This window comes from Ranitomeya imitator, chromosome 8 (genome assembly GCF_032444005.1).
Source record: "Ranitomeya imitator isolate aRanImi1 chromosome 8, aRanImi1.pri, whole genome shotgun sequence".
NCBI lineage: Eukaryota > Metazoa > Chordata > Amphibia > Anura > Dendrobatidae > Ranitomeya > Ranitomeya imitator.
The window spans coordinates 106,150,648-106,170,255 of NC_091289.1; the positions used below are offsets into that span (position 1 = coordinate 106,150,648).

At 44.7% G+C, this 19,608-nt stretch overlaps 1 protein-coding gene across 1 annotated transcript in view; it reads right to left on the reverse strand.

Annotated features, from left to right (window-relative positions):
* Positions 1-19,608, reverse strand: part of HMCN1 (hemicentin 1) — a 733,390-nt gene that overhangs the window by 426,596 nt on the left and 287,186 nt on the right. Inside the window, exons 40-42 of the mRNA XM_069737257.1 lie at positions 6,963-7,086; positions 4,069-4,244; positions 1,416-1,512 (exon numbers count right to left, since the gene is read on the reverse strand). Coding sequence (XP_069593358.1) covers positions 1,416-1,512; positions 4,069-4,244; positions 6,963-7,086 — 397 coding nt within the window. The remainder of the gene's footprint in view (positions 1-1,415; positions 1,513-4,068; positions 4,245-6,962; positions 7,087-19,608) is intronic.

The window sequence follows — 19,608 nt, forward strand, 5'->3', positions numbered from 1 at the left end:
CAATTTGCTCAGATTGCTGTGACCTCCATGCCCATATAGATGGCTTATTAGGGTAAGTCCTACTGACAGATTCCCTTTAATCTTTATTGAACATAATCTCACCTTTTATTTTAATAGGTATACTAATCTCCTCTGACCCAGTAGGTTCGGGGTCCCCAACCTGTAGCTCAAAAGCCACTTGTGGCTCGCTGGTCCATGATGAGTACTTTGTGACTGTCTGCAAGCTAGGTGCATTAGCATCAGATGTAGCAAACAGCTAAAAGTAGATCGCTAGATGGTGACATTTGTGTGTAGCTCTGCACAGAGGAGCAGATCTGAATGGGGAAAGATAGGAAATACTGGAGCTTGGCATACTGCCTTGGTGTGATTTTAGTGGAAAAGCTTTGGCTGTCATTATACTGGTAGTAGTGGGCTCTGGGTGCCACTACTGTGAGTGGGGCAGGAGCTGGATGTGGATCGCCACCCTCTTAAAGCTGGATGTGGCTGGCCACCCTCTCTTAAAGCTGGATGTTGCTCGCCACCCTCTCTTAAAGCTAGAAGTGGCTCGCCACTCTCTCTTAAAGCTGGATGTGGCTCGCCACCCTCTCTTAAAGCTGGATGTGGCTCGCCACCCTCTCATAAAGCTAGATGTGGCTCGCCACCCTCTCTTAAAGCTGGATGTGGCTCGCCACTCCTCTCTCAAGGCTGCAACATTTCAGAGGTTCCATGGTTAGGATCAGAGAAACTAACACAGCTCGACTGTGACAATTTGATGTGGGGGGCATATCACAGGTCTGCGACTAACAAGCTGTTTGATTATTTTCATCTAATTTCCATGTATCTTGGTGTGCTGAAAACGAAAAAAAAAATTGAAATAAATCCTGGACGTCAGGATTTGCGACAAAATGCAAAATTCTCTTCGAATTTAGTATATTTTTCTCAATTTTTGGTATTCTTTTTTATCCTAGGGTTTTGAAAGTCAAAATTACTATTAATTAATTCACGTAAATGCATTGAAGATATACAAGACTCTGACTACAAAAAAATCGTCGGACGAATGCTGAAAGCATTTCAAGCTTTAGGTTGCCTGATGAGTTTGAACGTGCATTTCCTCCATTCCCATAGTTACTTAAATTGTCAGAAAACATGATGTCCTATAACAAAACGGAGGTCATTTTCGGATTCAGTGCACTTAAAAACATAAAGATTCCGTGGAATAACCAAAACAGCTCTTGAAAAAAATTTTTTGCAGACCTGTGAATTATCGGTTATCATTGAATATGTCCTATTGCAGAAAGAAATCCTAAATTAGGATGTGATAGTATATCAATTTGAGGGAAAGACTTGAGAGCTGACCCTTTCTTGTAATCTCAAATAACCCTCCAAAAATTAGTTTTCAATTTGTTTAAAATAAGGCAAAAGCTAAAATATCGTACCCAAAACATTCACATTAAAGTTTTTTTCAGTTTTTCCAGCGACATTAGCAGCCTCGCAAGAATATCGACCAGCATCTTTTACCTGAGCATCCTTAATCTGTAAAACATAATGTGTGATAGGAGTAATAAACCAACATATACAATGATTCCTGCAATGTTTCATGCAACACACATATGACATACTGCCATGTCTTCTGGCAACGGGTATTTATCTGCCTCATCATTGATGGTGGTAATGGCTGTGCTTGTACATTCTACAGCTACTTCTGCTATTGCGTGTATTATCGTCTATTCTCATCCTCTGACCTCCCAATCCTGAAGGCTGCTGAACTAAAAACATATTTTGCTGGCTCAATACTAATTGTTGCATTGTATAAGGTGGCTGATAGTGTAATATGTTCCATACTCAGGGGCGTAGCTAGAGCTTTTGCCGCCCGGGGCTGCTCCCGAGTTTGGCGCCCCCCCCCCCCTCGGCTCAATACACACAAAGGTTACCAAAAATAGGGCAACACACATGATAGGGTCTGCAAAAAAAAAAAACAAGTTCTGCTTACCTGACCGCGCTCCTGCTCTCTCCACGCAGCTGAAGCGTGCACTCGCCGGCGACTGACAATGACGTCAGAAGCCGTCGACGTGTGCGCTGCGGCCGACTTCAGCTGCCAGCCTCCAAATGGCTGGTGGCTGTTGTTAACTATTGACGTACGGGCGCGGGCCCGCACGTCAATAGCGTTAAACAGCTGCAGCGCCGGCCACGGTTTTAGAGGGCCCCGGGCGAAAGAGTCTCAGTGGGCCCCCCCTTTAACACATAGCATGATTCATGATGCAGATACAGCAGAGAAATATAGCATAGCCACATAGCATATAACACAGCCCACGTAGCATATAGCACAGCCACGTAGTGTATAACACAGCCCACATAGTGTATAGCACAGCCACGTAGTATATAACACAGCCACGTAGTATATAACACAGCCATGTAGCATATTGCCCAGCCACGTAGTATATTGCCCAGCCACGTAGTATATTGCCCAGTCACGTAGTATATTGCCCAGCCACGTAGTATATTGCCCAGTGATGGAGTATACAGCACAGAGCCATGTAGTATACAGACTTAAAATAAAAAATAAACATATACTCACCCTCCGATGAATTCTGGCCCTGTATCGCACGAGGCAGCTTCCAGTCCCAGGGTTGGTATGAGCGCAGGACCTGTGATGACGTTGCGGTCACATGATCGTGACGTCATGGCAGGTCCTTCTCACATACCATCCTTGGCACCGGAAGCTGCCGCTTGCATGGAGCGGGCACTGGAGCGTTGCGAGGAGCGGGAAAGGCGATGGAGGGTGAGTATAGCAGGTTTTTTCATTTTTTTATTATTTTTAACATGACATATTTTTACTATTGATGCTGCATAGGCAGCATCAATAGTAAATAGTTGGGGACACACAGAGTTAATAGCAGCGGTAACAGAGTGCGTTACACCGCGGCCCGTTACCGCTGCTATTAACCCTGTGTGAGTGGTGACTGGAGGGGATTATGGAGCGGGCGCTGATTGTGGGGAGTATAGAGCAGGCGCCGGGCACTGACTGCAGCGGAGGGACTAATCGGACTGTGCCCGTCGCTGATTGGTCGCGGCAGCCATGACAGGCAGCTGCCGAGACCAATCAGCGACGACAGACAGAGGCCGCGACCAATGAATATCCGTGAAAGAAAGAAAGACAGAAGGACAGACAGAAAGACGGAAATGTGACCCTTAGACAATGATGTAATATATATATATATATATATATATATACATACATATATACTTCTCACCTGTGTCTTGCCTCTCTGTTGTTTTCTGTCTCTGTTCTCACATCTTTTCTGTCTCCCGCTCTGATTTTCATATTTCCTTCTGCCTCTTCTTCCTGCTTGTCCGTGGCTCCGCCCCCGACATTTAGCCCCGCCCCTCCATGGCTCTTCACATTGTGAGAGCTGTGACGCTGCTGGAGGGGCGGGATCGGAGCTTCTGCTGCTGACTGCAGGTGCGGGGGTGAGTCACAGCGTGTGTGACTGTGTGCCCCTGCTACACTGCAGCCAGCAACTCTGCACGGCCGCGCGCACTGCCAGCGCTCTGCTCCAGTCCTCATAATGCTGGGAGGAAGGAGCAGAGAATGAGTGCGCGCAGCCGTGCTGATAGCCGCCCCCACATTGTGCCGCCCGGGGCGGCCCGCCCCCCCCGCACCCCCCTTCCTACGCCACTGTCCATACTATAATGTTACACTGTATAAAATAATAATGTTATACTGTATAAATATATAGCTGGGTAGGTATACTCTGAATAACAAAGATAATCATCAGAACTAGGGTTGAGCGAAACGGATCGTTCATTCTCAAAAGTCGCCGACTTTTGGCAAAGTCGGGTTTCATGAAACCCGACCCGATCCCTGTGTGGGGTCGGCCATGCGGTACGCGAGAGAGAGAGAGAGAGAGAAAAAACCATTGACTTTGCATTGGGTTTCGTGTTTCGGTCGATCCCCGACTTTTCGCCATAATCGGCCGATTTCACTCGACTCGACTTTAGAGATAGTCGGGTTTCGCGAAACCTGACTCGACCCTAAAAAAGTAAAAGTCGCTCAACCCTAATCAGAACTAGTACAAAGCATTGGCTTACTTGTAGCATGCTCCCATTCTCATATATGTGAGCTCCAGGCCGGGTCAGCAGAGGCAGCCATTCTTTATACCAGGTCAGCACAGGAGGGGGCACGGCGTTGCTTTCACATATGAGTACAAGTGTTTCGTTCTGTAGGACTGATACATTTTGCTCTTCACCCATGATGTTGGGAGGCACTACAGCAAAAGAAAGACACATTTCAAAAACCTAAAATGATAAATACCACGTTGTATTACAGTACGTCATGCCCGTCTAGGATGGAAGCAATAAAATCATAAAAAGTTATGAGAAGTAAAGAATCTGATATTTAAGACTAAACTCAAGCAGAGACTTAAATACAGATTAAACTCAAACAGAAGGGGGTTTGCACAGTGGGGGAATCCAAGTGCATGAGTGCCCACGACAGAGATGAAGACATTCTTTTCTTCATACAGCTAGTTGCCAGCTTTCTACACATAAATGTAAACGTGACTGGTTAGAAGCAGCTTTTTTTCCATTTAAAGAGAACCCATTTCTTGGTCATAAGTCACCAGTTTTTGCTTTTATTTTATTAATGCTGCTCTCCTGACTGTGACAATTTCTTTCTTTTTTCATCCGCCAGGTGGTTCTTTTATATTGTGCTGATTTCTCTGGTGTTTACCAAGGGGGCGTCGTTCACAGGATTCTCTGGGGGTGTGTCTTTAGGGTGGTCTGCATTATTACCTTGCAGAACACACCCCCATGTAAAGACCATAAAAATTTGCACTAAATAAAATGGCCAAAGTCTCTGTAGCCATATGGTTGATTTAAAATCATCATAAAAAATTAATATTTGGGAAAGCAGTGAGAATAAAATAAGAGCAAATACTGGCTCCATCTGAGCTTGAGACAGGTTCTCTTTGTATGAGCTGTGATAATGAAGAACAGATAAATCCTTCTCTCAGTCCCTAAGTTGGGTGTTAAATATTAATTATTGATTACTGACTTATTCTTATTCTCAATTCTGTACTGAGTACATTGCCTTTCGCTGACATTACATATGCTATTCCTGTATATTTAGCTCAGAGTAAAAGTTAGCACCATATAGAGAGAACACGTGCTCTATGGCACATATATATGTCTACAACTCACAGGAGGGAGGGGCTGTCACTTGGGGGCTTCTTTTTCACTCTCACACAGACTTCAGAGAAATGAACAGCTGGTGTGTGAGTTAACCAGGTGCTTCTCGATGGTTTCTAGCATGCTCCATGACAGAGACAGATGCCATTTTCTATTCAGAAGCTCAGAAAGATGGGGAACAAACTCTGATATGGACAAATGGACAATCTCTTTGTAACTATTTCACCTATTTTATGTTTTGCTGCAATTATTCTTTTTGGTGGACAATCCAATAAACCACTAAATTTTTTATGAGAAATATCATGACATTTTCTTTAGAGTATTGCATCTGGTAAAGAGTCCTGATTAAATAAATATAGGAAATAAGCATATTTAACATTGAGCTCAATCAAAACTGTGGTTAAGATGGTGAAGTGGATGAAGGGGTGTACTACCAAAATTATACTTTGGAAACCTTAAACCAATAAAAAGAAAGAAATAATGCTCCAACCCGTAATTCCACATATGCCTCATGTAGGCATTTCCTAAGCCCTTCTGGTCTCTGCTTGTTGGTGTTTATTTGTTATTTTAAGCACTATTATTTATTCCCCAGAGCAGTCCATTAATTGGGATTGGCTACTACAAAAAAGTGTATCTACCTATTATTGATTCCCTTCATGCAATTATCCAGTTATAAACTGTAATTCTGTGTGCCTGAATCTGCCACTAGAGAGAACTTACTGTTAGGAAACTATGTGTGCACCTCCTAATGACAACCCAGATATATATTGTTACACTTCTTAAGCTGCTCAGCGGAAGAGCGTCTGGCTAGATTTCAGCGAATTTGTTTGGATTCGGTCACCGAATCTGAATTTGCCATATTCGTGCCATATTGGTACCTCATTTGTGCTGAATGTATGTTTGATGATCGGTTCCGAACATATTCAGTAATTTCTGCTCCCATTGACTCGATTAACGTTCGGCTGTGTTCGGCAAATATTGCAAAAACAATATTAGCTGTCGATCGTATTCGGACCCAAATCCGAACAAATTCGCTCATCTCTACTGTACGTCTGGTTAACAGGGGCACTTAAAGGGAACCTCCTAACTGATACATCCTGCCTAATCCACAGGCAGCCTGTGTCATATACTCTCTGCACAATTTTAGCTGTAGTTAACTCTTAAAGAGAAAAACATCCGCCAGGGACAGAGTCGCATGGGAGACTAGTCGGACAGGCAGTTCCCCAGCAATTTCTCCCCACCCTCTGCGCTAGAATGGCAGGTAGCTCCGTACACAGACAAGGAGGGAGGCACCTGTGACTCCAGGGCAGTGGACAGAGAGAAGCTGCTGGAGACCCACCTGTCTGACTAATCTCTCTTGTAGCTCAGTCCTCGGCCACTTTTAATCTACTGTATGATTTTCTTTCTTTGAAATGCCGCAGGGTTTCAAAGTTAAGAATATATGGCTGAAATCATGCAGCCAGTGCCTAATACATGCTTCCCATGGATAGCACAGAATTATTCGGCTGCCAGGTTCCCCTTAAAACAATTGTTCAGTCTTTTGATAAAATCTGCAGTCACCCTATGTGATCAAGCAGATCCAAGGTTCCCCTTAAAACAATTGTTCAGTCTTTTGATAAAATCTGCAGTCACCCTATGTGATCAAGCAGATCCAAGCCCAGAAGCCATTCATTATTTACAGCAGATTTATGGATTATATTCAGTGCACTCATAGTGCCTATGTTGTATCCTGCACTCAGGTCCATAACTTTGTGCAGTTTAGGGAATTAAAGCTAAACTCAAGCTCACAAACTTACCAAACACAGATAAATCAAAATCCTTTTGTTGCTCTCCAGCTGCATTAAGTGCCACGCATGTATATTTCCCAGAATCTCTGGCCTGTGCAGTTGTTATTGTGAGAACCCTGCCACCTGAAGAAATCTGAGACAAAAGAGATTTCAGTATATTGAGCTAGTAAATGGATTGGTCGGACGAAAAGCAAAGCTCCTCAGGAACTTGGAACTGTGAATAACAAAGTACTGTACTTATAGGCACCTACTGGCACCCACATGGTCCAGCGAGAGGCGCTCAGAGGTCTGGAGTAAAACAGGAAAAAGAAAATGTAATATTCCAGCAAGACTGTTGTGGCCTGTGATTAGCTGCAGCGATAAGGTGACCTAAGAAGTGCGTCATCAGATAAACATTTTAAGATGCGCTGTTCTCATCACCAGAAAACTGAAGGCAATCAAAGGCAGCAGCGGTCCCACTGCTGGTAAAACGGTGATGTCTCTTCTTCCTGTGTCAGTGCAGACCATGCATATACTGACCTCCGATGGATCCAGATGGGTACTATTTTTTGCAGTTCCAAATGCCTGAGGAACTTTTCTTTTTGACTAGACAATCCTTCTAATGGTAAAAGAAATTCCAAAAACAGTAATAAATAAATGATAACATGTATGCATGGGAATAAACATTGGAATGAGCCAGGATTCATTTAATTCAAGTCAGTGCTTTATTCTGATTTACTTATAAATACTCAAGCTGACAAATAGGAATTGTTCCCTTACAATTCAAAGATAGAAATCAATACTTACCGTGGTAGCTGAAAGTATTGGCAGCCTTGAAATTGTTCCAGGAAATTACAGTGCCTTGCAAAAGTATTCTGCTCCCTGGAACTTTTCAACCTTTTCCCACATATCATGCTTCAAACATAAAGATACCAAATGTAAATTTTTGTTGAAGAATCAACAACAAGTGGAACACAATTGTGAAGTTGATCGAAACTTATCGGTTATTTTAAATTTTTGTGGAAATTCAAAAACTGAAAAGCCGGGGGTGCAATATTATTTGGCCCCTTTACTTTCAGTGCAGCAAACTCACTCCAGAAGTTCATTGTGGATCTCTGAATGATCCAATGTTGTCCTAAATGCCTAATGATGATAAATATAATCCACCTGTGTGTAATCAAGTCTCCGTATAAATGCACCTGCTCTGTGATAGTCTCAGGGTTCTGTTTGAAGCACAGAGAGCATCATAAAGTCCAAGGAACACAACAGGCAGGTCCGTGATACTGTTGTGAAGAAGTTTAAAGCTAGATTTGGATACAAAATGATTCCCAAAACTTTAAACATCCCAAAGAGCACTGTGCAAGCGATCATATTGAAATGGAACGAGTATCATACCACTGCAAATCTACCAAGACCTGGCTGTCTCTCTAAACTTTCATCTCAAACAAGGAGAAGACTGATCGGAGATGCAGCCAAGAGGCCCATGATCACTCTGGATGAACTGCAGAAATCTACAGCTGAGGTGGGACAGTCTGTCCATAGGACAACAATTAGTCGTACACTGCACAAATCTGGCCTTTATGGAAGAGTGGCAAGAAGAAACCCATTTCTCAAAGATATCCATAAAAAGTGTCGTTTAAAGTTTGCAACAAGCCACCTGGGAGACACCAAACATGTGGAAGAATGTGCTTTGGTCAGATGAAGCCAAAATCGAACTTTTTGGCAACAATGCCATATGATATGTTTGGCGTAAAGGCAAAACAGCTCATCACCATGAACACACCATCCCAACTGTCAAACATGGTGGTGCCAGCATCATGGTTTGAGCCTGCTTTTCTTCAGCAGGGACAGGGAAGGTGGTTAAAATTAACGGGAACATCTATGGAGCCAAATACAGTAACCATTATTGAAGAAAACCTGTTGGAGTCTGCAAAAGACCTGAGACTGGGACGGAGATTTGTCTTCCAACAAGACAATGATCCCAAACATAAAGCAAAATCTACAATGGAATGGACCACAAATAAACGTATACAGGTGTTAGAATGGCCAAGTCAAAGTCCAGACCTCAATCCAATCGAGAATCTGTGGAAAGAGCTGAAAACTGCTGTTCACAAACGATCTCCATCAAACCTCACTGAGCTCGAGCTGTTTGCCAAGGAAGAATGGGCAAGAATTTCATTATCTCGATGTACAAAACTGTTAGAGACATACCCCAAGCGACTTGAAGCTGTAAGCGCATCAAAAGGTGGCTGTTATGGCTGGCAATCAGGCAACACAGCGTGCAGTAATCAGCGCACATACAGAGATCTGGCAATAACCAAAAACAATAGGACGAGCTCTGAGACGTGGAATCTCTGTAGACTGCAGTACCTGATCTATCCTCACACAACTATAAGCAGCAGTGGATTGCGCCTAACAACTACCTATGCAACTCGGCACTGCCTGAGGAGCTGACTAGCCTGAAGATAGAAATACAAGCCTGACTTACCTCAGAGAAATACCCCAAAGGAATAGGCAGCCCCCCACATATAATGACTGTTAGCAAGATGAAAAGACAAACGTAGGAATGAAATAGATTCAGCAAAGTGAGGCCCGATATTCTAGACAGAGCGAGGATAGCAAAGAGAACTATGCAGTCTACAAAAAACCCTAAAACGAAAACCACGCAAAGGGGCAAAAAGACCCACCGTGCCGAACTAACAGCACGGCGGTGCACCCCTCTGCTTCTCAGAGCTTCCAGCAAAAGACAATAGCAAGCTGGACAGAAAAAAACAGAAAACAAACTAGAAGCACTTATCTAGCAGAGCAGCAGGCCCAAGGAAAGATGCAGTAGCTCAGATCCAACACTGGAACATTGACAAGGAGCAAGGAAGACAGACTCAGGTGGAGCTAAATAGCAAGGCAGCCAACGAGCTCACCAAAACACCTGAGGGAGGAAGCCCAGAGACTGCAATACCACTTGTGACCACAGAAGTGAACTCAGCCACAGAATTCACAACAGTACCCCCCCCTTGAGGAGGGGTCACCGAACCCTCACCAGAACCCCCAGGCCGACCAGGATGAGCCACATGAAAGGCACGAACAAGATCTGGGGCATGGACATCAGAGGCAAAAACCCAGGAATTATCTTCCTGAGCATAACCCTTCCATTTGACCAGATACTGGAGTTTCCGTCTAGAGACACGAGAATCCAAAATCTTCTCCACAATATACTCCAATTCCCCCTCCACCAAAACAGGGGCAGGAGGCTCCACAGATGGAACCATAGGTGCCACGTATCTCCTCAACAACGACCTATGGAATACATTATGTATGGAAAAGGAGTCTGGGAGGGTCAGACGAAAAGACACCGGATTGAGAATCTCAGAAATCCTATACGGACCAATAAAACGAGGTTTAAATTTAGGAGAGGAAACCTTCATAGGAATATGACGAGAAGATAACCAAACCAAATCCCCAACACGAAGTCGGGGTCCCACACGGCGTCTGCGATTAGCGAAAAGCTGAGCCTTCTCCTGGGACAAGGTCAAATTGTCCACTACCTGAGTCCAGATCTGCTGCAACCTGTCCACCACAGAATCCACACCAGGACAGTCCGAAGACTCAACCTGTCCTGAAGAGAAACGAGGATGGAACCCAGAATTGCAGAAAAATGGAGAGACCAAGGTAGCCGAGCTGGCCCGATTATTAAGGGCGAACTCAGCCAACGGCAAAAATGACACCCAATCATCCTGGTCAGCGGAAACAAAACATCTCAGATATGTTTCCAAGGTCTGATTGGTTCGTTCGGTCTGGCCATTAGTCTGAGGATGGAAGGCCGAGGAGAAAGATAGGTCAATGCCCATCCTACCACAAAAGGCTCGCCAGAACCTCGAGACAAACTGGGAACCTCTGTCAGAAACAATATTCTCAGGAATACCATGTAAACGAACCACATGCTGGAAGAACAAAGGCACCAAATCAGAGGAGGAAGGCAATTTAACCAAGGGCACCAGATGGACCATTTTAGAAAAGCGATCACAGACCACCCAAATGACCGACATTTTTTGAGAAACGGGAAGGTCAGAAATGAAATCCATCGAAATATGTGTCCAAGGCCTCTTCGGGACCGGCAAGGGCAAAAGCAACCCACTGGCACGTGAACAGCAGGGCTTAGCCCTAGCACAAATTCCACAGGACTGCACAAAAGCACGCACATCCCGTGACAGAGATGGCCACCAGAAGGATCTAGCAACCAACTCCCTGGTACCAAAGATTCCTGGATGACCGGCCAGCACCGAACAATGAAGTTCAGAGATAACTTTACTAGTCCACCTATCAGGGACGAACAGTTTCTCGGCCGGACAACGATCAGGTTTATTAGCCTGAAATTTCTGCAACACTCTCCGCAAATCAGGGGAGATGGCAGACACAATGACTCCTTCCTTGAGGATACTCGCCGGCTCAGATAACCCCGGAGAGTCGGGCACAAAACTCCTAGACAGAGCATCCGCCTTCACATTTTTAGAGCCCGGAAGGTATGAAATCACAAAATCAAAACGAGCAAAAAATAACGACCAACGGGCCTGTCTAGGATTCAAGCGCTTGGCAGACTCGAGATAAGTCAAGTTCTTATGATCAGTCAATACCACCACGCGATGCTTAGCACCCTCAAGCCAATGACGCCACTCCTCGAATGCCCACTTCATGGCCAGCAACTCTCGGTTGCCCACATCATAATTACGCTCAGCAGCAGAAAATTTCCTGGAAAAGAAAGCACATGGTTTAAACACTGAGCAACCAGAACCTCTCTGTGACAAAACCGCCCCTGCACCAATCTCAGAAGCATCAACCTCGACCTGGAACGGAAGAGAAACATCAGGTTGACACAACACAGGGGCACAGCAAAAACGACGCTTCAACTCCTGAAAAGCTTCCACGGCAGCAGAAGACCAATTAACCAAATCAGCACCCTTCTTGGTCAAATCGGTCAATGGTCTGGCAATGCTAGAAAAATTACAGATGAAGCGACGATAAAAATTAGCAAAGCCCAGGAATTTCTGCAGACTTTTTAGAGATGTCGGCTGAGTCCAATCCTGGATGGCCTGAACCTTAACCGGATCCATCTCGATAGTAGAAGGGGAAAAGATGAACCCCAAAAATGAAACTTTCTGCACACCGAAGAGACACTTTGATCCCTTCACAAACAAGGAATTAGCACGCAGTACCTGGAAAACCATTCTGACTTGCTTCACATGAGACTCCCAATCATCTGAGAAGATCAAAATGTCATCCAAGTAAACAATCAAGAATTTATCCAGATACTCACGGAAAATGTCATGCATAAAAGACTGAAAAACAGATGGAGCATTGGCAAGTCCGAACGGCATCACCAGATACTCAAAATGACCCTCGGGCGTATTAAATGCCGTTTTCCATTCATCTCCCTGCCTGATTCTCACCAGATTATACGCACCACGAAGATCAATCTTAGTAAACCAACTAGCCCCTTTAATCCGAGCAAACAAGTCAGAAATCAATGGCAAGGGATACTGAAACTTAACAGTGATCTTATTAAGAAGGCGGTAATCAATACACGGTCTTAGCGAACCATCCTTCTTGGCTACAAAAAAGAACCCTGCTCCCAATGGTGACGACGATGGGCGAATATGTCCCTTCTCCAGGGACTCCTTCACATAACTGCGCATAGCGGTGTGTTCAGGTACGGACAAATTAAATAAACGACCCTTAGGGAATTTACTACCAGGAATCAAATCGATAGCACAATCACAATTCCTATGCGGAGGTAGGGCATCAGACTTGGACTCTTCAAATACATCCTGAAAGTCCGACAAGAACTCTGGGATGTCAGAAGGAATGGATGACGAAATAGACAAAAATGGAACATCACCATGTACTCCCTGACAACCCCAGCTGGTTACCGACATAGAGTTCCAATCCAATACTGGATTATGGGTTTGTAGCCATGGCAACCCCAACACGACCACATCATGCAAATTATGCAGTACCAGAAAGCGAATAACTTCCTGATGTGCAGGAGCCATGCACATGGTCAGCTGGGCCCAGTACTGAGGCTTATTCTTGGCCAAAGGTGTAGCATCAATTCCTCTCAACGGAATAGGACACCGCAAAGGCTCCAAGAAAAATCCACAACGTTTAGCATAATCCAAATCCATCAGATTCAGGGCAGCGCCTGAATCCACAAACGCCATGACAGAATACGATGACAAAGAGCACATTAAGGTAATGGACAAAAGGAATTTGGACTGTACAGTACCAATAACGGCAGAGCTATCGAACCGCCTAGTGCGTTTAGGACAATTAGAAATAGCATGAGTAGAATCACCACAATAGAAACACAGTCTGTTCAGACGTCTGTGTTCTTGCCGTTCTACTTTAGTCATAGTCCTGTCGCACTGCATAGGCTCAGGTTTACTCTCAGGCAGTACCGCCAGATGGTGCACAGATTTACGCTCGCGCAAGCGACGACCGATCTGAATGGCCAAGGACATAGACTCATTCAAACCAGCAGGCATAGGAAATCCCACCATTACATCCTTAAGAGCTTCAGAGAGACCCTTTCTGAACAAAGCCGCTAGTGCAGATTCATTCCACAGAGTGAGTACTGACCATTTCCTAAATTTCTGACAATATACTTCTACATCATCCTGACCCTGGCATAAAGCCAGCAGATTTTTCTCAGCCTGATCCACTGAATTAGGCTCATCGTAAAGCAATCCGAGCGCCAGGAAAAATGCATCAACATTACTCAATGCAGAATCTCCTGGTGCAAGAGAAAACGCCCAGTCCTGTGGGTCGCCGCGCAAAAAAGAAATAATAATCAAAACCTGTTGAATAGGATTACCAGAAGAATGAGGTTTCAAGGCCAAAAATAGCTTACAATTATTTCTGAAGCTCAGGAACTTAGTTCTGTCACCAAAAAACAAATCAGGAATCGGAATTCTTGGTTCTAGCATCGATTTCTGATCAATAGTATCTTGAATCTTTTGTACATTTACAACGAGATTATCCATTGAGGAGCACAGAGCCTGAATATCCATGTCCACAGCTGTGTCCTGAAGCACTCTAATGTCTAGGGGAAAAAAAAGACTGAAGACAGAGCTAAGAAAAAAAAAACGATGTCAGGATTTCTTTTTTCCCTCTATTGGGAATCATTGGTGGGGCTCCTTGTACTGTTATGGCTGGCAATCAGGCAACACAGCGTGCAGTAATCAGCGCACATACAGAGATCTGGCAATAACCAAAAACAATAGGACGAGCTCTGAGACGTGGAATCTCTGTAGACTGCAGTACCTGATCTATCCTCACACAACTATAAGCAGCAGTGGATTGCGCCTAACAACTACCTATGCAACTCGGCACTGCCTGAGGAGCTGACTAGCCTGAAGATAGAAATACAAGCCTGACTTACCTCAGAGAAATACCCCAAAGGAATAGGCAGCCCCCCACATATAATGACTGTTAGCAAGATGAAAAGACAAACGTAGGAATGAAATAGATTCAGCAAAGTGAGGCCCGATATTCTAGACAGAGCGAGGATAGCAAAGAGAACTATGCAGTCTACAAAAAACCCTAAAACGAAAACCACGCAAAGGGGCAAAAAGACCCACCGTGCCGAACTAACAGCACGGCGGTGCACCCCTCTGCTTCTCAGAGCTTCCAGCAAAAGACAATAGCAAGCTGGACAGAAAAAAACAGAAAACAAACTAGAAGCACTTATCTAGCAGAGCAGCAGGCCCAAGGAAAGATGCAGTAGCTCAGATCCAACACTGGAACATTGACAAGGAGCAAGGAAGACAGACTCAGGTGGAGCTAAATAGCAAGGCAGCCAACGAGCTCACCAAAACACCTGAGGGAGGAAGCCCAGAGACTGCAATACCACTTGTGACCACAGAAGTGAACTCAGCCACAGAATTCACAACAGGTGGCACAACAAATTATTAAGATAAAAGGTGCCAAATAATATTGTATGCCCCACTTTTCAGTTTTTGAATTTCCCCAAAAAATTAAAATAACCAATCATTTTTGTTCAACTTCTCAATTGTGTTCCACATGCTGTTGATTCTTCACCAAAAATTTACATTTGGTATCTTTATGTTTGAAGCATAATATGTGGGAAAATGTTGAAAAGTTCCAGGGAGCCGAATACTTTCGCAAGGCATTCTAAGTCTTTCACCCAGAAAATTATTGCAATTATACATGCTTTGTTATACACAGGTTTATTTCCATTGTGTGTAATGGAATAGCACAAAAAAAAGAAAAAAAGGCAATCATTTCACACAAAATGCCAAAAATGGAAAGGACAAAATTGTATGCCCCTCAACTTAACATTTGGTTCAGAACTTTCCAGTGCTTTGGTTCCATCTTTTTCTGGGTGCTTCTTGAAGTATATTTGGGGTCATTGTCCTGCTGGAAGATCCATGACCTAGGATGCAAACCCATCTTTATGAAACAGGGCACTACATTGAGACTCAAAAAATACATTGGTAATCTTCAGATTGCATGATGCCTTGCACACAGTAAAAGGCACCCACTGCCAGAGGCAGCAAAAAAAATCCCAAAACATTTTTGAACCTCCACCATATTTGACTGAAGGTACTGTGTTCTTTTCTTTGTAAGGCTCATTCCATTTTCAGTACACAGTTGAATGACTATATTTATCTCATCTATCCACAAGAAACTTTCCCAGATAGATTTTGGGCTATTCACATACACTTTGACAAACTGCAGTCTAGATTGTTTTATGTCTGTGTGTCTTGGGTCTCCTGGGTCATCTGCCATAGCGTTTTTTTTTTCATTCAAATGTTGACGGATAGTTCGTTGTTACGAAAGGCAATTCAGTACTACAATGGACAAAGCGGTCAGAGCACATACAGTGATCTGACAATAACCCAAAATCATAGAACGAGCTCTGAGACGTGGGAACTCTGCAGACCGCAATCCCTAATCCTCTCCAAACAACACTAGAGGCAGCCGTGGATTGCGCCTAACTCTGCCTATGCAACTCGGCACAGCCTGAGAAACTAACTAGCCTGAAGATAGAAAATAAGCCTACCTTGCCTCAGAGAAATACCCCAAAGGAAAAGGCAGCCCCCCACATATAATGACTGTGAGTTAAGATGAAAAGACAAACGTAGAGATGAAATAGATTCAGCAAAGTGAGGCCCGACTTTCTTAACAGATCGAGGATAGAAAAGGTAACTTTGCGGTCTACACAAAACCCTAAAGAAAACCACGCAAAGGGGGCAAAAAGACCCTCCGTACCGAACTAACGGCACGGAGGTACACCCTTTGCGTCCCAGAGCTTCCAGCAACAAATTAGACAAGCTGGACAGAAAAAATAGCAAACAAATAGCAAAGAAGAACTTAGCTATGCAGAGCAGCAGGCCACAGGAATGATCCAGGGAAAAGCAAGTCCAACACTGGAACATTGACAGGAAGCCAGGATCAAAGCATTAGGTGGAGTTAAGTAGAGAAGCACCTAACGACCTCACCAGATCACCTGAGGGAGGAAACTCAGAAGCCGCAGTACCACTTCCCTCCACCAACAGAAGCTCACAGAGAGAATCAGCCGAAGTACCACTTGTGACCACAGGAGGGAGCTCTGCCACAGAATTCACAACAGTACCCCCCCTTGAGGAGGGGTCACCGAACCCTCACCAGAGCCCCCAGGCCGACCAGGATGAGCCACATGAAAGGCACGAACAAGATCGGGAGCATGGACATCAGAGGTAAAAACCCAGGAATTATCTTCCTGAGCATAACCCTTCCATTTAACCAGATACTGGAGTTTCCGTCTAGAAACACAAGAATCCAAAATCTTCTCCACAATATACTCCAATTCCCCCTCCACCAAAACCGGGGCAGGAGGATCAACAGATGGAACCATAGGTGCCACGTATCTCCGCAACAATGACCTATGGAATACGTTATGTATGGAAAAAGAATCTGGAAGGGTCAGACGAAAAGACACAGGATTAAGAACCTCAGAAATCCTATACGGACCAATGAAACGAGGTTTAAACTTAGGAGAGGAAACCTTCATAGGAATATGACGAGAAGATAACCAAACCAGATCCCCAACACGAAGTCGGGGACCCACACGGCGTCTGCGATTAGCGAAACGTTGAGCCTTCTCCTGGGACAAGGTCAAATTGTCCACTACATGAGTCCAAATCTGCTGCAACCTGTCCACCACAGTATCCACACCAGGACAGTCCGAAGACTCAACCTGTCCTGAAGAGAAACGAGGATGGAACCCAGAATTGCAGAAAAATGGCGAAACCAAGGTAGCCGAGCTGGCCCGATTATTAAGGGCGAACTCAGCCAAAGGCAAAAAGGACACCCAGTTATCCTGATCGGCAGAAACAAAGCATCTCAGATATGTTTCCAAGGTCTGATTGGTTCGTTCGGTCTGGCCATTAGTCTGAGGATGGAAAGCCGAGGAAAAAGACAAGTCAATGCCCATCCTACCACAAAAGGCTCGCCAAAACCTTGAAACAAACTGGGAACCTCTGTCAGAAACGATATTCTCTGGAATGCCATGTAAACGAACCACATGCTGGAAGAACAATGGCACCAAATCAGAGGAGGAAGGCAATTTAGACAAGGGTACCAGATGGACCATCTTAGAAAAGCGATCACAGACCACCCAAATGACTGACATCTTTTGAGAAACGGGAAGATCAGAAATAAAATCCATAGAGATATGTGTCCAAGGCCTCTTCGGGACCGGCAAGGGCAAAAGCAACCCACTGGCACGAGAACAGCAGGGCTTAGCCCGAGCACAAATCCCACAGGACTGCACAAAAACACGCACATCCCGCGACAGAGATGGCCACCAAAAGGATCTAGCCACCAACTCTCTGGTACCAAAGATTCCAGGATGACCAGCCAACACCGAACAATGAACCTCAGAGATAACTTTATTGGTCCACCTATCAGGGACAAACAGTCTCTCCGCTGGACAACGATCAGGTTTATTAGCCTGAAATTTTTGCAGCACCCGCCGCAAATCAGGGGAGATGGCAGACACAATTACTCCTTCCTTGAGGATACCCGCTGGCTCAGACAAACCCGGAGAGTCGGGTACAAAACTCCTAGACAGAGCATCCGCCTTCACATTTTTAGAGCCCGGAAGGTACGAAATCACAACGTCAAAACGGGCAAAAAACAGCGACCAACGAGCCTGTCTAGGATTCAACCGCTTAGCAGACTCAAGATAAGTCAAGTTCTTATGATCAGTCAATACCACCACGCGATGCTTAGCTCCTTCAAGCCAATGACGCCACTCCTCGAATGCCCACTTCATGGCCAGCAACTCTCGGTTGCCCACATCATAATTTTGCTCAGCAGGCGAAAACTTCCTGGAAAAAAAAGCGCATGGTTTCATCACTGAGCAATCAGAACCTCTCTGCGACAAAACAGCCCCTGCTCCAATCTCAGAAGCATCAACCTCGACCTGGAACGGAAGAGAAACATCTGGTTGACACAACACAGGGGCAGAAGAAAAACGATGCTTCAAGTCTTGAAAAGCTTCCACAGCAGCAGAAGACCAATTGACCAAATCAGCACCCTTCTTGGTCAAATCGGTCAATGGTTTGGCAATACTAGAAAAATTGCAGATGAAGCGACGATAAAAATTAGCAAAGCCCAGGAACTTTTGCAGACTTTTCAGAGATGTCGGCTGAGTCCAATCATGGATGGCTTGGACCTTAACAGGATCCATCTCGATAGTAGAAGGGGAAAAGATGAACCCCAAAAATGAAACCTTCTGCACACCAAAGAGACACTTTGATCCCTTCACAAACAAAGAATTAGCACGCAGGACCTGAAAAACTGTTCTGACCTGCTTCACATGAGACTCCCAATCATCCGAGAAGATCAAAATGTCATCCAAGTACACAATCAGGAATTTATCCAGGTACTCTCTGAAGATGTCATGCATAAAGGACTGAAACACTGATGGAGCATTGGCAAGTCCGAATGGCATCACTAGATACTCAAAATGACCCTCGGGCGTATTAAATGCAGTTTTCCATTCATCTCCTTGTCTGATTCGCACCAGATTATACGCACCACGAAGATCTATCTTGGTGAACCAACTAGCCCCCTTAATCCGAGCAAACAAATCAGATAACAATGGCAAGGGGTACTGAAATTTAACCGTGATCTTATTTAGAAGGCGGTAATCTATACAAGGTCTCAGCGAACCATCCTTCTTGGCTACAAAAAAGAACCCTGCTCCTAATGGTGACGATGACGGGCGAATATGCCCCTTCTCCAGGGATTCCTTCACATAACTGCGCATAGCGGCGTGCTCAGGCACGGATAAATTAAACAGTCGACCTTTTGGGAATTTACTACCAGGAATCAAATTGATAGCTTAATCACAATCCCTATGCGGAGGTAGGGCATCGGACTTGGGCTCATCAAATACATCCCGGTAATCAGACAAGAACTCTGGAACCTCAGAAGGGGTGGATGACGAAATTGACAGAAATGGAACATCACCATGTACCCCCTGACAACCCCAGCTGGACACCGACATGGATTTCCAATCTAATACTGGATTATGGGCTTGTAGCCATGGCAACCCCAACACGACCACATCATGCAGATTATGCAACACCAGAAAGCGAATAACCTCCTGATG